Source organism: Neodiprion pinetum, chromosome 5 (genome assembly GCF_021155775.2).
Source record: "Neodiprion pinetum isolate iyNeoPine1 chromosome 5, iyNeoPine1.2, whole genome shotgun sequence".
NCBI lineage: Eukaryota > Metazoa > Arthropoda > Insecta > Hymenoptera > Diprionidae > Neodiprion > Neodiprion pinetum.
Window position 1 is genome coordinate 31,029,309 of NC_060236.1, and position 23,229 is coordinate 31,052,537.

Below are 23,229 nucleotides of genomic sequence, written 5' to 3' on the forward strand. Positions count from 1 at the left end.
ATATTGAAAACTTGTGTCCAAAACTTGCTCAAAATCAGGAATTTCAGTAGTCATAACTCGAGCAATCGAAGGGATTAAAAGTAAACTTCTTGGTGATTACTGCAGACGGTACAGTAAACACAAATGATGCAGATCTATGTACCTAGCATGCAGGAATAATTGATTTCTCGATAAAACTTGATCGATCGTTGAAAGTTCAAGTACGTAACTACGTGAGATTATTACAGTTGTAAAGATGGTTCGAAGAGAACGTATCTCCCATGAAAGGTGATGAGGAACCCTGCATCACGCGTCGTATGAAAAAGTCAAAAGGCTTCGGATTGAGATTTGAGCGGATGCACTCTGACGCAGAACTGCAGGTTGAGGAGGGGGAAACGAGTGAAGCGGGGTGTGACTGAGGAAATGAGAAAGGGGGCTTTTGGTAGCCTTGCACTATGAACCAAGTGGGTTGTGCGCCCCAGTTTCATCGCGCATGCACTCTCGAGAGCGCGGTCTGTGGAATCGATCCTCGGCGGCACCACCACCACCACCGCTACCAACACCACCACCACCATCACCGGGGTAGAAAATACCAACGATGGCGAGTAGCGGTGCATCCATCCCCATACCCCCAATGGTGAACCTGCAACCGTACCCCGGGTCCAAGGTAACCCAGCGGGATTCGCAATCCCTGGAGCGAGCGTTCAGCCAGCTCTGGAGGCTGCGGTCACAGACATTGACCCAGATGTCATTGGTGCCTGCAGTTAGTGTAGGAACCTATACAACTCGTCGTCCAAACGCTCTGCTGCATCGCCCCGCCAAATGTGCTTGGTACCCCGGACTGACTGACTGACTGGCTGGCTGGTTGGCTGGCTGAGTGCCTCGGAATGCGTTTATTCGAGCTGCATGCTGCCAACAACCGGTGCTGGAATTTTGGCTAATCAGCTGGAAATTTCGGTTGATAAATTTTTACTGAGGCTATACGGTTGAAATAACGGTTAAGTCTGCATGTGCGACACTCTTGGTATATTTCTGTAAGGTTGAAGTTATAGCAATGTTGTTGCAACGATGCGCGCTCAGGAAACGTATTTAGTTGGAAAGTTCGGGATTTTCTGGAATTCGGTAAATCGGAAGGAAAGCAAAACGTGCGTACGCATGTTTTGAAAACTTGACCGCTTCAAAGTCGTTTTAAAATTGTCACATAGTGCTTTTATTCCCAATGCTTCGTTACCTTGACGTTACTAGATCGACAGTCTTAACAAAGATAATATCAGACCTCCGGTTCACAGATTTTACCGACACTTGTAGGTTTTTTTTCCCCTAAAATATTGAGCTTCCGATGCGTAGTTTTATTCATTAGGCCGTTTTTCACTCCTGTTAAAATTGTTTATATCAGCAGTTTAACGAGTGGAATTACCTATTGAAAGAAACCCGCTGTGTATCTTTGCCCGACATATTAATTTTCATTGTCCTCTCTTAAATATTCAATGGCAGGGTTCTGATAGATTGAAATGTAAAGAGATATAACATTTCAAAGTCGTAGTAAAGTTTGAGTTGCGGATTTTCGAAAACCCGATGTGTTCTAAATCGAGCGAGGGAAGACCCAACGCATGGAACCAGACATCGGAAGCTCCATATTTTAAACCGAAACAACCCCCTCCTAGAGGTTTCAGCAGAATCTGTGATCTCGAGGTCTGATACTCTCCTTGCAAGTGGCGAAGATCAGGAAGCATGTGGAGCAAAATCAAGATCATAGCATCACTTCGGGCGATGATCCTCGATATTTTGGCAGTACCGCAACAACATGCGAGGTCACGGATAGTCAGGGCCAGGGTTTAGAGTTTGGATCCTCGAGGGAGGAAAGCAGATGGCCGATGCACCAGCAAGCTGCGCATGTCATCAGGGGCAGTTGCACGTCGGTGCATAAATGTTACGGTAAAAATAACCCCGGTTTCAAAATAACACTTATAAGCGTGCACGAGCATACGCACCATCATGCAGCAGCGTGCCATGTGCAATGTCACCAAGGTCGAGTGCCTTTCTTGTAAATAACTTATACTTTAGGGCGATACGCTTGTAGAGAGTTGCTGTTGGCGAAATGGAGGAAGAAAGATGGATGAATGGATGGATGGATGGATGGAAACAAAGAGGTCGATTGTTTTTTATTAGTATTAGTCCAACAACAGCGTGTAAACTCGTCGATCAATAACAGCTAAACGTGATCATGATCTTCAACAGACACTGCGAATGAATTTCCAGATAGCAACCGAACGAACCGTGACGTTATTATACCCCGTTTCTCCGCCAATGACAAGCTTCTATTCTTCTCCGTTTCCATGGCACTGTTTTCTCCACGATTGTTTTCACGAAAGAAATACACGCGGCTTTTCATGTACCGCACAGCTGGATGATGTCAGATGCAGATGTTCGGCAGACTTGCGGAAAATGCCTTATAAGGTTTAAAATAGACTCAGAATTATTGTGCAGTTCTCGCATTGTCTTGAACTAATTTTAAAACCGTTGATCCATCTCCAAGAATAATTTCAATTCATTGACTGATTGCGAGTAAGATTGTGCGTAGTTTTAGACCTGCGAAAGGTTCGAGACACAGAATGGATCTAACAGGGAAATCTTTGTTTATTGTTAACGTAACTTCTCTCGCCTTGTGCAAAACGAAGCGGCGTTACGGTTCATCGGAATCAATTTCGCGCATCAATTCACGCATCTTCTGTTATGATTTGTCCGATACCGAAGTGGTTTATTATCTACTTCGAATATAATACTCGGATTTCAGATTCGATTATCCGACTGATTTCATCGTTCAGATTGAAAGCTTGAATTACGGATAAATTTCGTCCCCCGTCTGACAAACCCCTTCGTGACATTTAGACGCACTTCAAGGCTGAAGCCTACTCAGCTGTTCGTTCATTCGCCACTTATGCTCACAGTCCTGCTACTATTCGGTGAACATCATCGCGATTCGTGTATGAACCAGAGTCGAATTGCCATCCTGATTTTGAATCGGAAAGTCTGTCACATTGCTGCAGAAATCGGTTTCGAACTTTCGACCTTTAACATTGATACCTGAACCCTTACAACCACGACGAAAAGGATCATTGATAACTTTTTACAACATGTGTTCCATTGCTTCTAAAGATTGGACTCCTCCGGCTGCTAACTTCAGCTTCGTCGTGATGTAAGGAAATAAGACGAGACAATGCGCACACGCTTTAGTTCAACTATTCGCAAAACATATCCAAGGTGAGGCAAGGTTCGTACGCACAGGGAAAACCAGAAAAACTCAGGTAATTGCTAGCAGCAGGAAAAAGTCTGTGAAAAGTCAGGGAATTTCAGATTCCAAAAAGCTTACGAACCTCGTGACGTCATACAAGCTTGATATTTTCTCCATCAGTGTCAATATTATTATATTTCCAACTTTTGACTCCAAAATTTGTCGTTTTCGTTTAACAGAATATACGGAAATGAATAAGCAATCTCAAGTAACCTATATCTACATTATTTCTATAACGTCATCTTGGATTGTGAAGGATATGTTTGTGGATGTATTTGAGTAATACACTGGTAATATTTTATTTATCTGTCGGTTATATTTGGCAATATTTTAGAATAAGTTTTTTTTTTTTTGTTACACACGTCCTCTTCCGTAAACTGTCGAGGAGAAAGGGAAGAAAGAAGCAAGAAAGTGAAACTGAAATCTTTTACTCCTTACTCCAACTCATGGACTCTGAAATCCCTAGGTTTTACTAGTCTAGTGACTTAATTTCTAGGGACTTTATTGCTACTTTCACATGGATCTTACCAGAATGAGCGAAAATCGTTCTTAACTTATGACACACTTTATTTTCTCTTACGTCATGAGCTTCATGACGAAAATCTGACGTATCTGGCGGGAAAGTGGGGGTATAGGCAGAGCGCGGTCGCCGATCCTTCGTTTGTTTGGCACGCTTAGGGTGGGTCAGGGCTTCGCGGTTCTTTAGCGTTCGATATCCCAGCCGCAACGCAAGGACGCGCGACGTAGGAGTCAGGCGGTCTGCTCTCGCGACGCGTGTGAGACGTACACGGCCATTAATTAGAACGCGGGTGTGTATGCGACGATGACGCGGTGTACGTATAAAGCGGCAGTCGCAGGCGGACGGAAGTGGCGGAAGAGAGAAAATCTGCCGTCTTCCTTGATCGCCTCCCGGTTACTTCTTCTTCCTCTTCTTCTTCTTTTTCCTCCTCTTCTTCTTCTTCTTCTTCTTCTTCTTCTTCTTCTTGGCACGCGCCATTCAAAGGCTGCCTGCTGACTTGGCCTCCTGGGAGACGTGATGACGATGACGCGTACTGGCGCCGGTCCAGGGGACAAACAACCGAAATTCATCGCAACTCGAAACGAACCGCTGCTTTGCGGTAGCAAAGCTGGCAGGGCAATCCGGTGAACGTGGAATTTGAAAGATGTTACGGAGAACGAATGAATTCTTTCGTTAAGGAGATTTTATGATTGTCCGTATGCTAGTGCTGACTTTTTTTTTTTTTTTTTTCTATTCAATATTATTTACTGTTTCGCGAGACATACTCACGGACGTATCAGCAATAGTCGTTTCTTGAGTATCGATCAAATTTTTCATATTCGTAAGGTGTGTCAAGTTCTCTTTGAAAAATTGGGAAAAGTTTGAGTGAAATTTAACGAAGTAGAATCTGGTAAAAATTTTTTTTTAACAATTCTCAGAGATTTAAAATTCAGAATCGACGTACGATATGAAACTTGCGTTTTCAATTTTAAGTATTTCTAAATTTTTATTACTTTTCTTTGTATTTTTTTTTTTTTTAATTTTCCCTCTCTTTCAACACTTGAAAAGATTTTTTCGTTGCTCACGATTATAGTAATAAATGATAAATCGTGAATTTACGAGAATCTTAGTTATTAAATTAGCAAAGAGTATCGATTTTCGGAAAAATAAGTTCTTTGAATAAATTCAATTTAGAAAGATCGCTTTTGGAACACGAAAGTCATCCAGAAATAACACTGGGAAGAAGCGTGATTCTTTATTTTTATCCTTTTCTTCTTCTAAATCGTTATACCACTCAACCGCATTCGGTACGTCATAAGAACTTGATCCTGTAAATATTTTCATAACCATGAACTTCAAATCATCGTAAATACTATCGTACGGAATTAGACTATTTTCTTGCTATTTGCAACAAGTGTTTTTCGCATGCGGTACAAAGAATGAGATGAAATAAAAAAAAAAAAAAACACCTTTCTACCAAACATGTTTGCTGTTTTCTTTCTCCGCTTATTAATCTCTGACTATATTAATATATACCGCCTAAGAAAATCAGATGCACGAATTACTCGAGCATCCTTTTTTGCCTGTCCTGGATTTGTTGATTTCCCACGAAACGTGGATCACTTGTAGAATAATGACGATGACGCGTTGAGTACGCACATGTATGCCGGGTTCGATGTACGCGAATTGTTTATCACGAATAAACGCGTTGGATTGCCGATTCAATTGCATATTCCTCCTCATACTCCTCGGCGTACGATCCTTGCTCATCGTTAATTGATTTTATTACTTTTTATTGTACCTCTTATTGGCAGTTATTCTTCGACTAGCGAACCGCGGCGTGTTCGTCGCGTTTTTGGCACTGCGGGGACATTGACTCTCTCCGTTGATGACTTCATACTCGCACGGAGAAAAAAACACCACGTGTCTCATCCTGACTGCGCTCATTCTTTTTCTTTTTTCAGTTTCTTTCTTTTTTTTTTTTCTTCTTTCACGATCATCTCGCAACGCTTGATGAAATCTGGAAATCTGATATTTCCTCGTTCTTAATCTCTTTTCTTTTCGTCGTCGTGCAGGTGCGAATCGAGGCGCCAAGAAATATTCTCAAATTTTAAAATCCATTCGAAATCACTGTTTGTACAGTGTCGGGTAAACTGGAACACAGCTGCACGTGTCACGATTAATGATCAGCTGCACGATGGGGGGTCGAGCGTTATCGTATCATACTCATTCAAATTGTATACGTAACATACACGTAATCTGAATACTGTATATTCGATGATTACGTATGATAATATATATATATATATATATATACACATACATGCACGTATACATCATACGATATCAGAGAGAGAACGGGTCTATATGAAACAAGTAGAAAAACGTTCAAGTTTAATTGATAAAAACTGGTCTAAGTATTGACGCGAGCACGTGTGCGAGTTAGTAAAGATGGGAAGATGTAATAAAAATTTTATATCCGTTCAAAGTTTTCCATTTACTTTGTTATAAATGCGGTAGTAAATGTCTCGGTATCAGGTGTTTTTGCTGTTATTTTTTGTTTTAGTATTTATTTATTTATTTATTTATTTATTTATTTATTTATTTTATCTATTGCTTTAACTATACGTGTTTATGAATGTCACTACTTCCATGCTGATCGTAACCGCAAACTTACAATGTACGTATGTATGCAATATTGTAAGTTTGCGGTCACGATCAGCGTGGAAGTAGTTACATTTATATGCGTATAGTTAAATTTTTTTTATCTTCAGCTTGCGTAACGTAGCAGTTTTGTTATGTAATAAATGTGCTGCTGCTCAATAGTACAATGACAACAACGTGAGACTTGTAGAGTAAAGCTTTGAACTTGGAAGAGTATAATTTTAATCTTCGATTACTTCTGAAATATTATCGCGATTGTTTCTGGTTTGGATGTGACGGTTTGAAAGACTATAAAGTAAGGTATTCGTGTTTTTTCATTATTATTTCGTTTGATCGTGCAGGTTTGACGGAGAATTAAAAATCCAAACTTTTTTGCTGTTAGAATTTGATGATTTATTGAGTTTCTGTCATTATTTCTTCTTACACACTGATTATGAGAAATAGACCATAAGGTAAAATTTGCCTTCAACCTATTGATTCAAGGGTCAAGATAAAGCACCGAAACTCTCATCGCGGCTAGAAAAATTGTAAACACTGACATATTTATTTTGGTAATAAAGTTGGCCAAACCGCGAGTCTAGATCGAGGAGATGAACGATTGCACGCTAGCATGTTTTTTGATCTGGAGAGGGAAAAAAATGATCGGACCTTCTCGTCGGAAGAAGAACAAGCAAATTGCAAGGCCGGGTTAAAGGACGAATGCAGGGTGTTACGTGGACTGGAATAACGAACGAGGTATACTCATCGAACGGTTCGTTGGGTCCGGTTATACTTTTTAGTTGGCTTCGTCGTCTCCCCGATTATATGGTGAAAGTTGATGGAAAGGGCAGGCAAAGCGCGGCGACGGGTCGCCAAAAGGACATCGAAAGGGCGCCGACGACAAGACCTTTCACTCTCCTTATGGCACGTCGGCTATCGTTCTATCCGGCCTTTCCGACGGCCCGGAATTCACTCGCTAATGGCAAGCACCCGCCCGAGTCACTCAGGTGGGACGGAACCGGGTGCGCTGCCCTTTATAAATATTTGAACCTAAAGCTAACGTTCGAATTTCGGAAGTACCGTTTATGATTCGGTCCATCCCGAGTGAAAGCAGTGAAACTGCGCATGCGTCAAATAATCGAACTCTATTGGTCGGCGAGATTATCGTTTTCGCCCGCAAGACAGGGTAGCCAACTTGACTCGAAACGGGATATCGATATTTTCGGAACTCTCACGTATCGACTGACGAATTAAATCTTAGCAGTCATCGGTGGTTACTCGATTAATAATAAAAGTTTGCCCAGTCTTATCGAATCGCTGTATCGATTGTTTTAAGTCTGTTTAACTTGAAAAAACTTTCATCATCTGTATAATATCAGTAAGCTGAGTTTCACAGCTGAAGTTTGAGTTGGTCAGACTGCGTGAAAATCAGACATCGCGCATGCGCAGTTGGTCAATCAGTTTATTAAGCTTCACTGTTGCGTCCTGTTTGTACTGTCCTCGACTAATCCAGATTCCTTTTCGACAGAAGGTAAAGAAAAGTCAGGGAAATCTGAAGTCGAGAATTTGTGACCCCCCCTCCGAATTCCAGGATTTGGGCGACATTTCAAATGGTTATCTATTTCAAAAGTGTTTTATTACATTTCAAATTGATTTGAAGAACAACGAGGTCAAAGTTTGCAGCGTTAATTAATGTTACTATGCATCGTAATGAAAGATTATGATTTTAAAAATTTAGGTTAACCAGATATTACTCATACTTTGTAAATTCAAGTGATTATGCAATTCAAATCAATACTAAAGTTGCAAAATAGACATTGTTTTTTTTTTCTTCTCTACCGATCTTTCGTTACGTTAACGTTACTATAACTTCGACACAATTTTACGGCCGTGAAAGCTCGAAATCTCGAAGAAGACTGAACCGATCAATGACCCCGGAAGATTCGGACCGATTTCCCTCTCCGATTTCCTCCCTCGGTATCCTTCCTTTCTCTCACGAGGTCGGAATCCCAAAGATTCCCGTTTCTCCTCTCGGCTCGTGCGTCAAAGCAGCAGCCGCTAACAAAACACAAAAATTAAAACGACGCCCGCGGTTATATGACGGCTGGACGCTCTTGGACCATCCACGTTGAGATTTGGCAGGTGTACAGTCAAAACAATTTAAATACGAAGAGATTATAATAATTGGGTTGAACAAATGCAGCTGCAAAGGTTAATCGAGTTGAATTATCAAAACAATAATCCCTCGATACGGATATGCAAAACAAAAAAATTAAACAACGTTTGAAGCAGGACGTTGCTGATTTGAGTTTTTTTTTGTAATAAAAAAAAAAATCGCCACGGAATGCTTCATTCAAAATTTCTTCAAGATTTTTAAAAACCAAGTAGATCCGTCCGATTTTACTCTACGATGGCTCGTTTTATTCAAAAGACTTATTCTCTACAATATTACTGAAACGGATTTTCTATTCCTGTTTAATAGTTAATTCAATACTGCTATTGTATTGAACACAATCGACGCCGTTGCGATTTTGTGAAATATTTAACAATGCCAAGATAATAAATGAAAATTATACTTTCAGCTTATAATTGGTAGAAAAAAACGTTTGTTGAATAAAATAAGTCACGATAGAGTGAAATCAAACGAATCTACACGAGATTTGAAACGCTTTAAAATGCAGCATCGACATCGAACCTCTTCTTTATCATTCCAGCATTCTCGGTTCTCGTACTTTTCTAGATCAATCTTCGCGGTAGCTTCGAAATATAAAATTATTGAAAATATACTCGATGCGCGACTGCTATCTCTTTGTTAAAAAAATGATAGTAAAATTGTTAAAAAATATGGATTTTCATCCGACCTGCAACCTATTTGAAATTTTTGAAATTTCAATTCAATTATCGAATCGAAACATTTCATTCTCGATTTTTCCTCACCTACTTACGCTTCTCCGAATCGACTCTCCCGAAAAGTATGACTACGCAGTCCTCGGCCCACGTACCCGAGGGACCACTGGGGCAGTGGCCCACGACCCGAGACGAAGAAGAATACTATACGCTCCTTGTGAAGATCTCGCTGGCTGTTCCGAGCTGTCGGACGGAGAGGGACGGTGGGAGTAAACGACTCCTGGTTTTCGGGCCCATAGCTGCGTAGAAAGTTGGGCCCCGAGTGGGGTGGGGGGGGGGGGGGGCCTTGGTTCCACAGTTTCGGCAACTGCGTCACGGTGTTCGCTTCGCGCAGAGACACGTCGACTGTTGAAATTAACGACGCGGAAATTTTTACCCCGGTATAACAGAGTGCGGTTCGGATCGGGAAAGGATCGACTGACCGACCAACCTGCGGGTTTTACATCACGTCGATATTTTCACGCGATTCGGTCAAGGTGACTTCGCGATAAAGTTGTAAAATCGTTCGCCTTTCAAAACCTGAAATTGCTGTTCACCGTCGAACGGACTAATACGTAACAAGTGTTGGACAGGTGCGTTGAATTATTTCAGCCACAGTTATAACCTAGGGTTTTAAGCTGTTTTACGGAAATTCTTTAGCCGCCAGAGGAAGCATATTTCTCGCCGACGGAATTAGCGTGATTAGCATGAACGTAAAAATCTGTTATGGCTATACCCTTGGGCGAATGGAACTCGCTTAATCCTTTCGATCGCATCGAAACCAACTATCTCTCACTTACGATCGATGGTGAAATAAGAATTTCGACCTAAGTCGTTTTCGTTTATTTTCCCCCTTTTGACTCGCTTCTTATATACGTCACACGGTATAATTCGTTCATGGTTAATACGGATGCACGTGTGCGCATCTGCAATATTTATACATGGTACTGTTGACGACAAATCGACTCGACATGACCGTTTGAATCAAAAAGTTAGGAGAAGACTAGAATCCTGACTTGCAAGCCGATGAAGCTCTGCGTACTATCGAATATACGCTCGGAAGATAACTATTAGTAAAATAATTTTAGGCAATCCTTTGAATGTCGCTAAGGTGGTAAAAATAACACCCGGATTCAATCATTTCGAATGTTTTAATTGTGAAATGTTTTCTCAAATATTGTCGATATTCTAGGTTGTGTTGTGTTCAAATTTAGGTACTCGGATTAATTTCTAATGCACTATATAGTAAATATGTTGCTTTACTCAAGCTCACCACAATTCGCACCGAATGATTATTACACGTTGACACATCGAACGATGATAATTTATCTAGACAAAAAAGTTTAGCGAAAAACGGTCGTATTATTTTTTATACGTAATATACGCCGCAGGTTATTACCGAGAAATTGGATAACGTAGACGTTTGTTACTTCATAGTTGTTTATTTCCTCACTATAATGTACGTTCAACCTTCGTCGTTGTCTTCGCTGTTGTCATGAGTAGTTGTTCTCTTACGATGAGAAAAAATTTTTCTACCATGTTTTATGCCTACCGTTAAAATGACGAGAATAATTTTACCGTTGTGATTACAGGAAATGAAAATACTTTATAAATGAAAAAAACTAAAAAAAAATTTTTTTATTTGAATACGGAGAGGAATTGTATAAGATCAACGCAAATGATGTCACAATAACAGTAATTTTATTTATCACGTCTGTAACGCTGCGTAAGCAAACGCTCTGCGATATAACCTGTTGGTGTATAAAACGTTAGTTCGATATTTAAATCTATCATCGCAAGTATCAATTTTTGATCACTATCAGTTTATCGGACGAAAACCCCTGTATAGGACAGGCACTGTGCCAACAACTTTTTGGTTAACGTATATATGTATATACACGTATGTATTGTGTAAAGATTGATGTGAAGAGTTTTTAAATTGCAAAATTTTAATAATTAATTGTATCATGAAACAATAAGACGATGTCATCAATTATAGATTCGAAGCAAATTAGTTTATGGTATATTCCTAACCACGTTTGTGTATTTTTTGTTACAGATACACCGATCGTATTTACCTCGCAACCCGTGGTATAGGTCTAAGGAGATATCATCGGTATCGAGTACGACAAAGATGCGTTAGAAAACTAACGTTTGTTAAGCAACATCGAAAAGAGGTTGAACAGTAACAAAAGTTATCACGAATCAGCCCTCGACGTATTCGACGAGTGAAGTGCGAGAAAGGTAATCCCCGATAAAGTGACGCGTGCAGTTTCATCAGGCTCTGGCGCGAGTGAAAAGAAAAAGAAAAAGAAGAAGAAGAAGAAGACGAAGAAGAAGAAGAAGCGACAGTGGAGAACGCGGCCGCGGGATGTAAACGTCCGAGAATGAAAAGTTTGTTTAGTTTTTCTACGATCAATTGTTGTATGTAAGAAGGGAGGGGAAAAAAAAAAAAAAAGAAAAAGAAAGACAGAAAGAAAAGAAGGTGAGACGAAAAACGACGTTGTTTCCGGGACGCGGCCTTCTTTTCGCCGAGTTTAACGATAAAACCAAACAGGAAGGCGAAGCGACATTTCTCCGAAAACCCCGTTCCCCTATCCCTCCCTCCCTCCCCCTCCCACCCCCCATCCCTCGCATGACCCTCGTGAATTTTTCGGCCGGAGGTACCATCCTTACCGACTTATCGACGCTAGGCGAACGCGAGGTGTGCGTTTATTTGACCGTGGTGCGTCCGGTGGGCGCCGATCGGCCAGTTAAACCGGAGTCACGGTGGCCAGCCTAGTGAGCGGCGGCGGCGTCGCGGTGCGGTACGATGAGGCGTCCGTGGTGGCGGGAGCTGGGGCCGTCGTTTTGGCCCCCGCTACCCGGCTAGCGCCCTCTAACATGGACACCTCCGAGGGGCCCGCGGGCCCCCGAGTCAAGGCGGAGACGCCCGAGCACTTGGCCAGCACTTCTCTCGCTGGCGGTGGAGGAGGAGGAGGAGGAGGAAGAAGAGGAGGAGATGGTGGTGGAGGCGGCGGCGGCGGAGGAGGCGGAGGCGGAGGCGGCGGTGGCGGCGGTGGAGGCGGGGGTGGGGGCGGCAACAACAACGCGGGAATACAGAGCGCCGGTAGCGCCGGTGGACTCTTCGCCGGTATTGCGAGTAGCAATAAGCGGCCACGACCCGACGACTGGTTGGCGCCCCACAGTCCCAATTCCCCCGAACCCCTGCCGACCCAGCATCCGCTTTACGCGACGCCTCAACAACAACAGCAGCAGCAACAGCAGCTCCATCATCACCAGTACCAAGTACCCCAGCAACAGCAACAACCCCCCTTGGCCCACTCCACCCCGCTCACGCAATCTCAGACACAGACTGCACCGACTACACAACAGCCTCAGATCCCACAGGCATCGAACAACAACGGATATGCCAGTCCGTTGAGCTCAGGCAGCTACGATCCGTATAGTCCCAACGGCAAGATTGGTGAGTAAATTAGACTTCGCACGTGGATTTTTTTGTTTTCGGTTACTTCTACACTGTTTTTTTTTTTTTTTTCCTTCTTACTTTATTTCTTTCTCTCTTTCTCTCTCACCACTCCCTTCAGTCTCTCTTCGTCTCGGGGTTATTAACTTTCGTTTATGGAATAGTAGTGAAACTAGGGTATCTTATATGCTAGTTTAGAAACGTTGAACGTTAAATATAACACGCTATGATGCGCAGTACAAAAACTGTTTTGGTTCGTGAATATGGAATAATTTATATACTTGAGACATGTATATATATGCATATATACGTATGTTGCCAAAATTTCGATCGATCGAAAATACTACAGTAAAATCTTGAAAAAGTAAATGAAATTTAATAACCCGTACGAATAGTAATGGTAAATGATAAGACTCGAAGCTCAATATTGTGCTGATGTATATTCGTTTATTACCGGAACATACTGCTATTAGATATACACGCATATCTAATTTCAATTAACGCAGCGTTCAAAAAAACGTGTCGATATGTTGGTTTCTTCTGTACAGAAACAATGAGCCCATTTGATATAGTCATTACACATTCTTTTTTCGGCATGTGAATGTCCTGTGAGCAAATAGAACGTACACTCAAGGACAGTGATTCGGTGACGGCTAATTTCACAGACAAGTCGGTTACGTTGGCAATGGAGAATCAGACCGCAGTGCCACCGCCGGCCGGTCGCGAAAAATCGGCTTAACCTCTGTGTTTTGGTTTATTTTATATCTTTGGGTTAGATTCGACAATCACGGATTATGTTATGTTTACGAAGATTGAGCTTGTTTCGCGACCGGCCGGCGGTGGCGCTGCGGGCTGATTCTCCATTGCCAACGTGACCGACTTGTCCAAGAAATTAGCGTCGCAGAATCACTGACCTCAAGTGTATTCGTACATGGGGTGTTGAACGTGAAAGTATACAGCTGACCTTGAACAGAATCGTTGGCACTGTATGTTTTCGATGCGTTAATTTATATCGCGCACGTGTTTCCGATGGCCTTTAAACGCCAGTCAGTCAATGACCGTTTCAGTACGTTCTATACTGAGATCTTGGAATTTATTTCCTTCGATAATTGATACAAAATTGGAAATCGTGTTGAACATTTCACCTTCCGTGATATTTATCTGCAACAACTAGAGTTGAAACTGAAATATTTCGCAGCATTATCCAATTCTGGCTGTAATAAAATAGCGACAAATCGTCACTTAATTACCGCTCTATTAGGTATATGAAATGTAATTGTGCAGAAAATCGAACAGAATTAATATCATGTCCAGGAGCGAGCGCCGCCGTCCCTTTTTGTACCTGGTTCAGGCCGATTTCGGTGTCGTTGGTACCGTCCGGGTCTATTGAACTTATTCAAAGGAATATAACGCAAGTAATATACAGAACAGGTACCTCCATCGCTTATCATTATCGACGTACAATGGCGCGTCGCGGTGCGTACGCAGTTTCGATATTCGATCAAAGCACCGCAGTTAATCAGGAAACGAAATCGTGATCGTCGCTCTTCCGGCTTCAGCTTCGATGAGGAATATACCCGGTCGGTAGTTATACTCCTATAACGTGAACGGCGTGACAAGCAGCAATAGAGATATATATATATATATATATATATATATATATATATCGAATAGAGGGTATATTTCTGTTGAATTGAACAATTATTCTGGATGTAAAAACTGACTTGGCATCGAATCGCGACAGTATACGTTGACGAATATTTGACCGAATTTCAATTACGAAACGGTTTTTGTTGCGGTGGTGAGAAATTGCGGTGTATTGCGTACTGCTGCAGGGTGACGGTGACAAAAGAACGGTCGCAGCTCGTATTCAATCGATGGTTGCCCAATTTCCAATGAAACCAAATACGATGGTGTCGTAATTGCCGTGGTTCGTATGGTCATTACATTCTACGGCAATAGCATTAGTTACATACGTACCCATTGAAATACACTTGTGAAAAATTTCTTAAATAGTTTAAAAACTTTTTACCTCCGTAAGATAGTATATCTTTTGTATGTTTCCCGTAACTAATCGTCTGGCTTAAGGCACATTATGGTTACCTTCGAACCTGGTTCATTTCTTCTGCCTTGCCATGGTTGCCAACGATAACCTGCAAAGCGTGAAAACCCTGTACCAACCCAGGTGTAAATATCCGGTGGATTATAGACGAGTGCCTATGCGAAAGAAAGAGGGAGAGACTCGTCGTCGTATTTTTCACAGTTCCTTTTTTAACGTCAAATGAAATCGAACGTCCGCGCACGCATGCCTTACAACACAAGTTCGATAAGCCGTCCCAGTCTGTTTGTTTTGTAGCTGATTGGTGCCAGTGCAGGCGGTCGGTTGGTAGTTATTGGCTTGCTAAACATTCTGCAGAAGTCGTAATTCTCATCGTGTCGGTGACGGCCCCATGCGGGCGCCCAGCGTTACGGCTTTAATACACCATGCAGCACCCGCCTACAACCAACCGTGTCGTAAATACTCACAAAACAATCTACTCGCGGTTATCTATGCAAATGGCGAACACCCGTATGTAACTACATACCACAACTACGGGCAGTGACGCCTCTGCTTCCCGGCCTCACCGACATAGGATCGTGGTGCAAAAGAGCACAGGCCAAGGAACGAACACCTTCAACCATCGAACGAGCGGTTTATTTTATTTTTTTGTTAATACTGCGGAGGGAATGGCTGGCTTCGAGTGGTGAAAGACGGTTGTTTAGATCAGCGGTACCTACCTGCACTCCATCCATCCTGCAAACCTCAAAGTCGATTGGACTAGATGCACGTACTGAGTGCCTGGTAGAAATGGTTTTACACACGGCCAGACTAGAGCGTCTCATGGGATCAGAATTAAAGAGCGAAGGGTAGGTCTGAGCCTGACCACTGCAATTTCTACCTTCCACGCTGTACAATGTACCTTTATGCTCGAGGAGGGGATGAGAGATTGTATCCCTGCATGACGCTGATCTACGTAGGATAATGGTATGAACCTGCTATTATCTAAACCAGTAGATCTAAACCAGTTCATCAACTGCACTGCACCGAGAGTAACGTATAGCTCTAAAAAATGCTCGCTCGGTTGGCTGAGCAGCGGTTGATAGGCTTCACGTCAGAGGTTGCGCATTCACGTTATACCCACCTATATAAAATGTACAACCTACATTCGTCCGTTCGACCGCGATTGTGGGAACCGCAGATCCGCGATCGATGCGTCTATATGGGATATCGTAAGGTCATATGGTCCCACCGCGCACGGCAATCGGTCCTCCTGGTTTCCCTTAGCACGCACCTTCATGCACCTCAAACTTGAGGAACGAGGGTCCACATTTACACCGTGAACAACGTTAAGGCGGAGGGTGCGACACGTCGTTCTCTAATCACGTTGGCGTAGGTCGGCATATGCAACTATCTCTTTCCCATTCAGTCAATCACTCAGTCAGTCAGTCAGTCAGTCAGTCAGTCAGTCAGTCAGTCAGTCAGTCAGTCGCTTCGTTGGACGCAGTTATATCTATTATCTGAATGGCGCATCCGCTTGCTGCCGGAGTCTCTGACGCGTGAACCAGATCGTGTCCAATTTCAATCGCGATCATGATGTTATGTACCCATCACTCTGTATCGACCGTCAGATCGTGCTGTTGCTTACTTTGAGCCAACCCCAAAGAATCCTACGTGGTGGTGGATAATTAAAATGCGATCGGTGCGTGCAACTTCGTTGAGGTTGGAAGTAAGGCGAACGCCGATCGATACGCCTCCTCGTAGTCGTCATCTGCACCGCTGTCACGTAACTTGCCAAACGTCTTCGACTCCGTACCTACCTTTCTATCTCCAACCGAGTCATATCTGGACTAGGAAAAATAGTATGGCGTATAAGGGAAAGAGGATAATATCAGAAAATGTAAACGGAAAACATTCCTACGTTCCAATCTGCTTGAGAGTTGTTGTCCTATGACCTATTTTAATTCGAACGTACATAAGTCTCTTTAACTGGCAATTAGACTGCACTCGCTACGTTTTCTCGAGATAAGTGATCGTTTTCTAGATCGCGTGACAAGTAATAAATGGAATGGTCAGATTACGGAATGTCTGTTATTTTTGTTTTCTACTCGATGCAGCCGTGATCGTGAAGACTGCCGCCACCGCGTTGCCACCTGTGAGTGAACGTAAAGACTCCGGTTAATGTCTGGTTTAGCGAACAGGTGGCGCCACCGATCACGGTGCGGTATGTCTTCACGCCCGCATGACTTATGCCTGAGAGCTCCACGGACGTAACGACAACAACACGGAGCTGAGAGGCACCGACCGGTTTCTGGTTGGGCTAAGATAAGACGACATTGGCTCGTCGTGGAGGGATCGGAGAACGACCGGCAGGAGTTGTGCGGTTGATACACAGTCCGCGTATGTCTGCGTCATCCGCGTTCCATCGTGTAGCGCGTTGTAGAGAGGCTGAGAATTTATGTGTCACTAGTAGCCGTTCACAACACCATGACTCCAGGATAATAATTGGTTGATGAGTGCATCAAGCTTTGTCTGGGTTTTAATTGAAAAAATTGTCATTGCAGTTTGAAGTCGTCGTACTGATGTTAGGTATCTTTCATCTATCCATCACGTACCTACGAGAAACTCAAACACTGAATCGATACGTCCATTAACCTAATTTTTCGATGAAATACCGTCTCGGTATAACAACGTCCGATGTTTCGTTAAAGGCCAAGACGTTACGCAATGGAACTCGTTCAAAACGGCCGCTTGGATCAGGCGTAAAAATTACTCGGGAACGAACGAACGAGTTTCGCAACTATACTGACTTGAGCTTGTTTTATTCTTGGTTGACGATATCGAATGACTAGACAGGTATAGAAAGGGAGTGAAATACGTGAAAAGCAATGAAAACAGGGGAACAAGAGCCGGTTTTGTTTCTCGAAAAAGTTATAAGAACCGAGAGAAAGACGAAGATGATTGTAATTTGATAAGCGCGAGGTGGCCTGAAGACTAGCTCGAGAGCAATGGAAGCCTGTTTTAAAAACTCGTTGGTTCGGTAACCGCGTAACGGTGCTTCGTAGAGCACGTGGCTAGTCCAAGTCAAATTCATTATTCCTCTACGGTAGTTTTAGGCGGGAGAAAGCTGATATATATGTATACTTATACTCTTCTTAGGAGCAGAGCGTCGGGTGGTAATACAATTCACGGAAATGGTTTGCCAGCAGCGTAAAGGTGCCTAAGCCTTATCCAGGCATCTGGGCCACCGTCGTAATTCAGTATTCACATACCTACTCATATACGACTCTCGACGCATTCATTGTGAAATCGCAGAAATACCTCTTAGTATATAATTGCTTTCGTCGTACAATGTTTTTTACGTCTACGTACTAGGCATCGTACTATAATGCGTAAGCGGCCTTCTTATTCACCGCATCTGAGACACATCCAAGCGACAAGTCTTTGACTGTTCTACAAGATACCCAGGGTCGATTGGACCTCGGGTATAACAAATCGACTTCGTACTCTAATCGTACGTGTAATTGCGAAAGACTGCGCGTGAATCTTTGCCATCAACTGGAAATTAAACATTTGGAAGACCCTGACGAGAGCAGCCATAGTAAAAAAAAACAAAAAACAAGAATTACTTCACCCACCACGGTGAACAAGCTACTCTTGCCAAGCAGCAAAATGTGTTTGTAATTTTAAATTGTACCTACTTCGAGAGAAAAGATACCCAACAGACAAGGAGCGTAGGTAACGCTTGACTAACCTGACGGCAAAACCTCACAGTAGTCGGTATTAGCTCATTGCAAGAATCAAGCAACCGGCGGTGTTGCGATGGAAAAAAGTCGATCGAGCCACTGTAATAGCGATGCGAGAAAGTTTCAAACTCGTCGTCGTCGTTGTCGGTACACTCTCGCTTGTCGTTGTCACTCGCCCTATGAATATTCTGCCTAATAAGGTCACGAGCCGTGGCCAGGTTCGGTGTCGCTCGGCTGTCCTCGGTGTTGTTCGTGCATGTTTCTTGCGGCGTGAACGCAGCCCTGGTCACCATTCGCTCTCTGGTGCCGTCAGTCGCCGTGATCGAGGAGCAAACGCGCAGCGCGCGCAGTCCATGGAATGCCTAGAAGTCCGCGCTAGAACCCGTGTGGGAAAGTGAGCGAACGGCAGGTTGGCCTCGAACTCAGACCTCAACCTTCTCTTCCCTTCCCTTTCCTTCCCGTCCCAATACCCGTATCCCTTCTTCCCGACTCGCAGGCGGTGCTGCGCTGCTGGTGCTTGCTATATGCGACCGCATCGCCGGGACTAGGACAGGTTTGTACTTACCTCCATGTGGACTTCGTCCCAGGCTACCAGGAGCTCCTTAGATGAGGACATAGCGCAAACCAGTTAGACGAGGCTGCCTCTGTTTTCCCCGCTCACAACCTCCTGGATTCTTGCTCTATCGGACTGACAATGGTGATGAAAATGAGACTGTCGCAAACCGCATTTTTATCATCACCTTCGCGTTACGTAAATTACTGGGCGATAGTAATTTATCACCTATCGCGACGGCTCTAGACTTGGTACTCAGCTGTTACGAGAAAATGCATAGTCGATGTCGCTCAACAGGGAACGATACGTTCCTTCCGACGATGTATATCCCTTAGGGAAATTCAAGAAACCCATCAAAATATTGCCGCGGTATCATACACTTCACTGATCCGAATATACTCACGATGATATCCCGGGTGAAACTTTTTGAAGGATGTTTCGCGTGATCTTTCTGTCATCCATAAAATTAAAAAAGATAATCTTTAGTACATCGTACAAAATATTGTGTATTCGGTGTTCTCTTCAGCAAATACTACTCTCAATGCGTCAGTGCCAGAAGAGGGCAAGGCACAGTGAGAATACATTTGGAGATTATGGTTTAAAAGTTGAGAGTGGTAATTATGGATAAATATGAGGCAAATACGAGGTCGATCATTGCTGACAGAGTAAAAAGAGCATTGCAATCGGCGCCATTGTAGCTAATACTAACCCTCGCTAAGGCGTTTCTGTTGCTAATAGTAAGAGTGGCTAGCACGGCACAAATTGCGCAACGTTTTTCAGTGTGGCCGAACGGAAACTTGGCGTGCTGTCCTAACCGCCGAATGACCCACATGAGTCAAATTTTGCTGACGCGATAATGCATGTTATTATACCGTGTGAGTTTTTTAAATGGTGAATACTTTTTTTCTCGCAGTATGATGACATTATACAACTCATGCGAAACATTAATAATTATTTTTATCTTGGGTCAGTGGCGATAATTCTCACGATCGGCTGATCGACCTTGACTGTAGACAATCTGCTTGCTCTTTCATCTTTCCCACGAACCGCTCTCTGCAGCTCCTGTACCGTGTATAAAGTTAGCTCAGACAATGTATCCATCGCTGGCTGCTCATTCCGTCATTATGCAAGCCTCCTCTGTCTGCTTCGCTCTGATATCACGGTCGTGAAGTGCAGAAATAAGCTCTCCACCCGACTCGTCGACAGGGCCGATCAATTTCAGTGGTTTGGGTGCAGGTGGTTGCCACGTCGATATCCAGCCGCCGTTGACCTAGTTTACCTCGGTCTCCCGGGAGGCAGACAGAGAAATAGGAACAGAGAGAGCGATGGAGAGCTGGAATATAACAGAGTACCGTATTTATTCGTCGTGGTGTATAAGTGTATTGAACAAATATGTAAACACCAAACAAGCAGCATATGTACCAATCTATATCCGCCTTGCGGAACACATTTTTCACCAGGCCAACACCGGAAAGGAGGGTATTCCATTTTAGAACGAAGCTTGCAAGATCACGAAATACTGAAAGTTCTGCAGATTTCTTGGTGTGAATTATTCCTCATCGCCGAGAGATCGGTGAACAAGTTGTATGGAACAATAATGAGAAACGGGGAAACCTTGGGGATGCGGAATAATGGTTCAGGCGTAGAGATCTATTGTACTCATGGACCATCGTTACAGCATCAGGGTATCAGCTGCCAAGGAAGGAGCTCCTGGGCACAATAGCCGGATGACGTACACGTACAGAGCCTGACCTGGTTTGAACTTCTCCGTGACCCCGGCGACCTCTTTTAACTGGCGCGTGTCCCTGACCCAGCGCGATCAACCGTTGCGCAGGTCAGCACCGCCCGGCTCCCTCTTCTCGGGTCTTCCTCCTCCGACCCCAGACGACCTGGCCGCTCCAAGGCATGAGCCGCACAAGTTACCGATGAGCCCCGAGAGAGTGTGTGGGAAAAAAAAAGCAGGAAGAAGGAAGAAGAAGAAAAAACATGGAAAGGGACGGAGGTGTGTATTTAGGTCCGTTGAAAGAAGAATTTCGAGCTACTTGATATTCAGGTCGCCCCCTACTTCCGCTTCGTTTCCAGCTAACCCGGGGGGCACGGGGAGAAAGGAAATAAATGGTTCAAGGTTTTCGACGGGAAACTGTCGTCACCCTGAACATGCAGCAGATGCAGGGGACTCGTAACCATATTTTTGATCTTTGGTGTTATTCAGGCTTGGAAGTGAGAGGAAGCGAATTAATTTTAAGAAGTGGGTATAAGGACTGGTCGTTAGATCGTGAGCTACTATTTCGGAGACTTACGAGTGCCGCCAAGGATTGGAGGGTGCTTTTCCCCCTACTTCGTTAGCTCCGACATCTGGAAGTGGAATCTTTTTGCCAATTTAGGTCGCGCAACCTGTTTATCCGCCTGTGTTTCTGAGAAAATTGCACTTAAAGATCGGGGCACAAGAAACAGCTGTCGGAAGTTTTATAATTACGGTTCGAGTCGCTGTCGCGAAACCCGGATCTATCAAATTTCTCACCGCTTTAAAGAAGCGGCGAATATCTTCGCTCCGCCTTTCGAAAGTTCTTTCACGCCGATGCCGCGCGCATGGTTAATAAACTTTCTTTCGCGTGTAGTGCCAAAAGCAAACGTTTGAAAATTTACCTACCGTTCGAAATCTACTGCACCCGCATGTGTGCTTTGGAGCTTAGACAGTTAATAATGACCCCGTGAGTTCACAGTCGCTGAATATTAACTCAACCGCTTTTCATTACGTCGGATTCGAAGCGAACCACCACCAACCCCTGGAGGAGTGGGGAACCTCAAATTCCAAGAAATTCCAAGAGATCCTGTAAAGGGTCGGGTTTGTCTTTGTGGTCTAGAGCCTTCGGGGACCTCTGAAGGCTCTGACCATTATACCTTACCGTTTCATTCGCACAGGTATGTTTCTACTTACGGCAAGAAAGCGGGCGCAGTGCGTAAACTGCGGGTTGCGGTGACGCGGGGATTTCGCGAATACTTTACGACCTGATTCTACTTATTCAGTCAGACTTACGACTGTGGGTCTAGCTTTCATCATCATATGAATCCTGCTGGCCCTAGTCACAGGATGTTTCACGCACTTTTTCCTTCTCCGATTCCACGTGGCGTCGGTTGGATCCATCCGACGTTTGCTTGCCGGGAGAAACCCTCGATTTTATACCTGACTCTCCCCCTCGGGATACTTCCTCAACACATTCTGTCGAGAACTGCTAGGTAGAAAGGCAGGTAGGTAGGTATGTATGTATGTATGTATGTATGTATGTACGGGTATCCTGGAATTCTTGGGAAGATTAGGTTACCGCTGGCTCGTTGTCGATCGTAACTTGTCCCTGTTGTGATCGCGTGCCTTGCTGTGCCGAGTTGACCTGCATCGGGGGCACGAGAATTCCATTTCTGCGTAGGAATGGTATAATAACATTTTACGCTTTCAGTTGAGCCGCCCGGTTATGGGAGTTTCCATTGGTGACCTTTCTCACCCAGCTGAGCTCTTTCGCTATGCAGGTCAAGACCCAAAGCCGTTGCTCGGGGGTTCGTAGCACGCAACAGCAAGCGAACGGAAATCAACCCCTCAAAGGAATTTCGACATAGGCGTCCAGCTGATTGGCAGGAGACGTTGAATATATGATGCGAGTTGAATGGAGGCGTAATTTAACCAGAAAAGTATTGTGTCCTCTGCGCACGGACCTTGGCATTGGAATTGACAGGTTCATCTGGATATACATACGGTGCCAGTCTGCACCTGAGGTGTTAACAATGTGGGAATTACAACTTCTATTAATGCGTAGTCCGCGGTGTCGATTGTTCATATTCACAGTGATTGCGATTTAATCACAGACCATTGTCATGGTAATGCGTAGTACTCGATGGCGTTTTCCACGTTGGTAGTACGATATCAGAGCGCCCCCAACCACGGCGGTTTTGCATATTCTTTATTAAGAGAATGGCGCAGATGTATACGACGCCGGAATCATGGCGAACAAATTATACGCGAATCATGAACCCTGAGTCCCCTCATTATCCCGTAATAGAGAATATAGGATAGAGGGGAGCTGGGAAAGACCGTCTCGGTGTTGAGCACAGCTTGGGCCTTGGTGCGTGTGGCA

At 43.8% G+C, this 23,229-nt stretch overlaps 1 protein-coding gene across 3 annotated transcripts in view; it reads left to right on the forward strand.

Moving 5' to 3' along the window:
• LOC124219631 (ecdysone receptor) overlaps positions 1-23,229 on the forward strand; it is a 79,835-nt gene that overhangs the window by 41,032 nt on the left and 15,574 nt on the right. For all 3 annotated transcript variants that reach the window (XM_046627481.2, XM_046627483.2, XM_046627482.2), the window contains one exon: positions 11,359-11,693. In XM_046627481.2, the coding sequence (XP_046483437.1) occupies positions 11,687-11,693 (7 nt within the window). In that variant the 5' untranslated portion in view covers positions 11,359-11,686. The remainder of the gene's footprint in view (positions 1-11,358; positions 11,694-23,229) is intronic.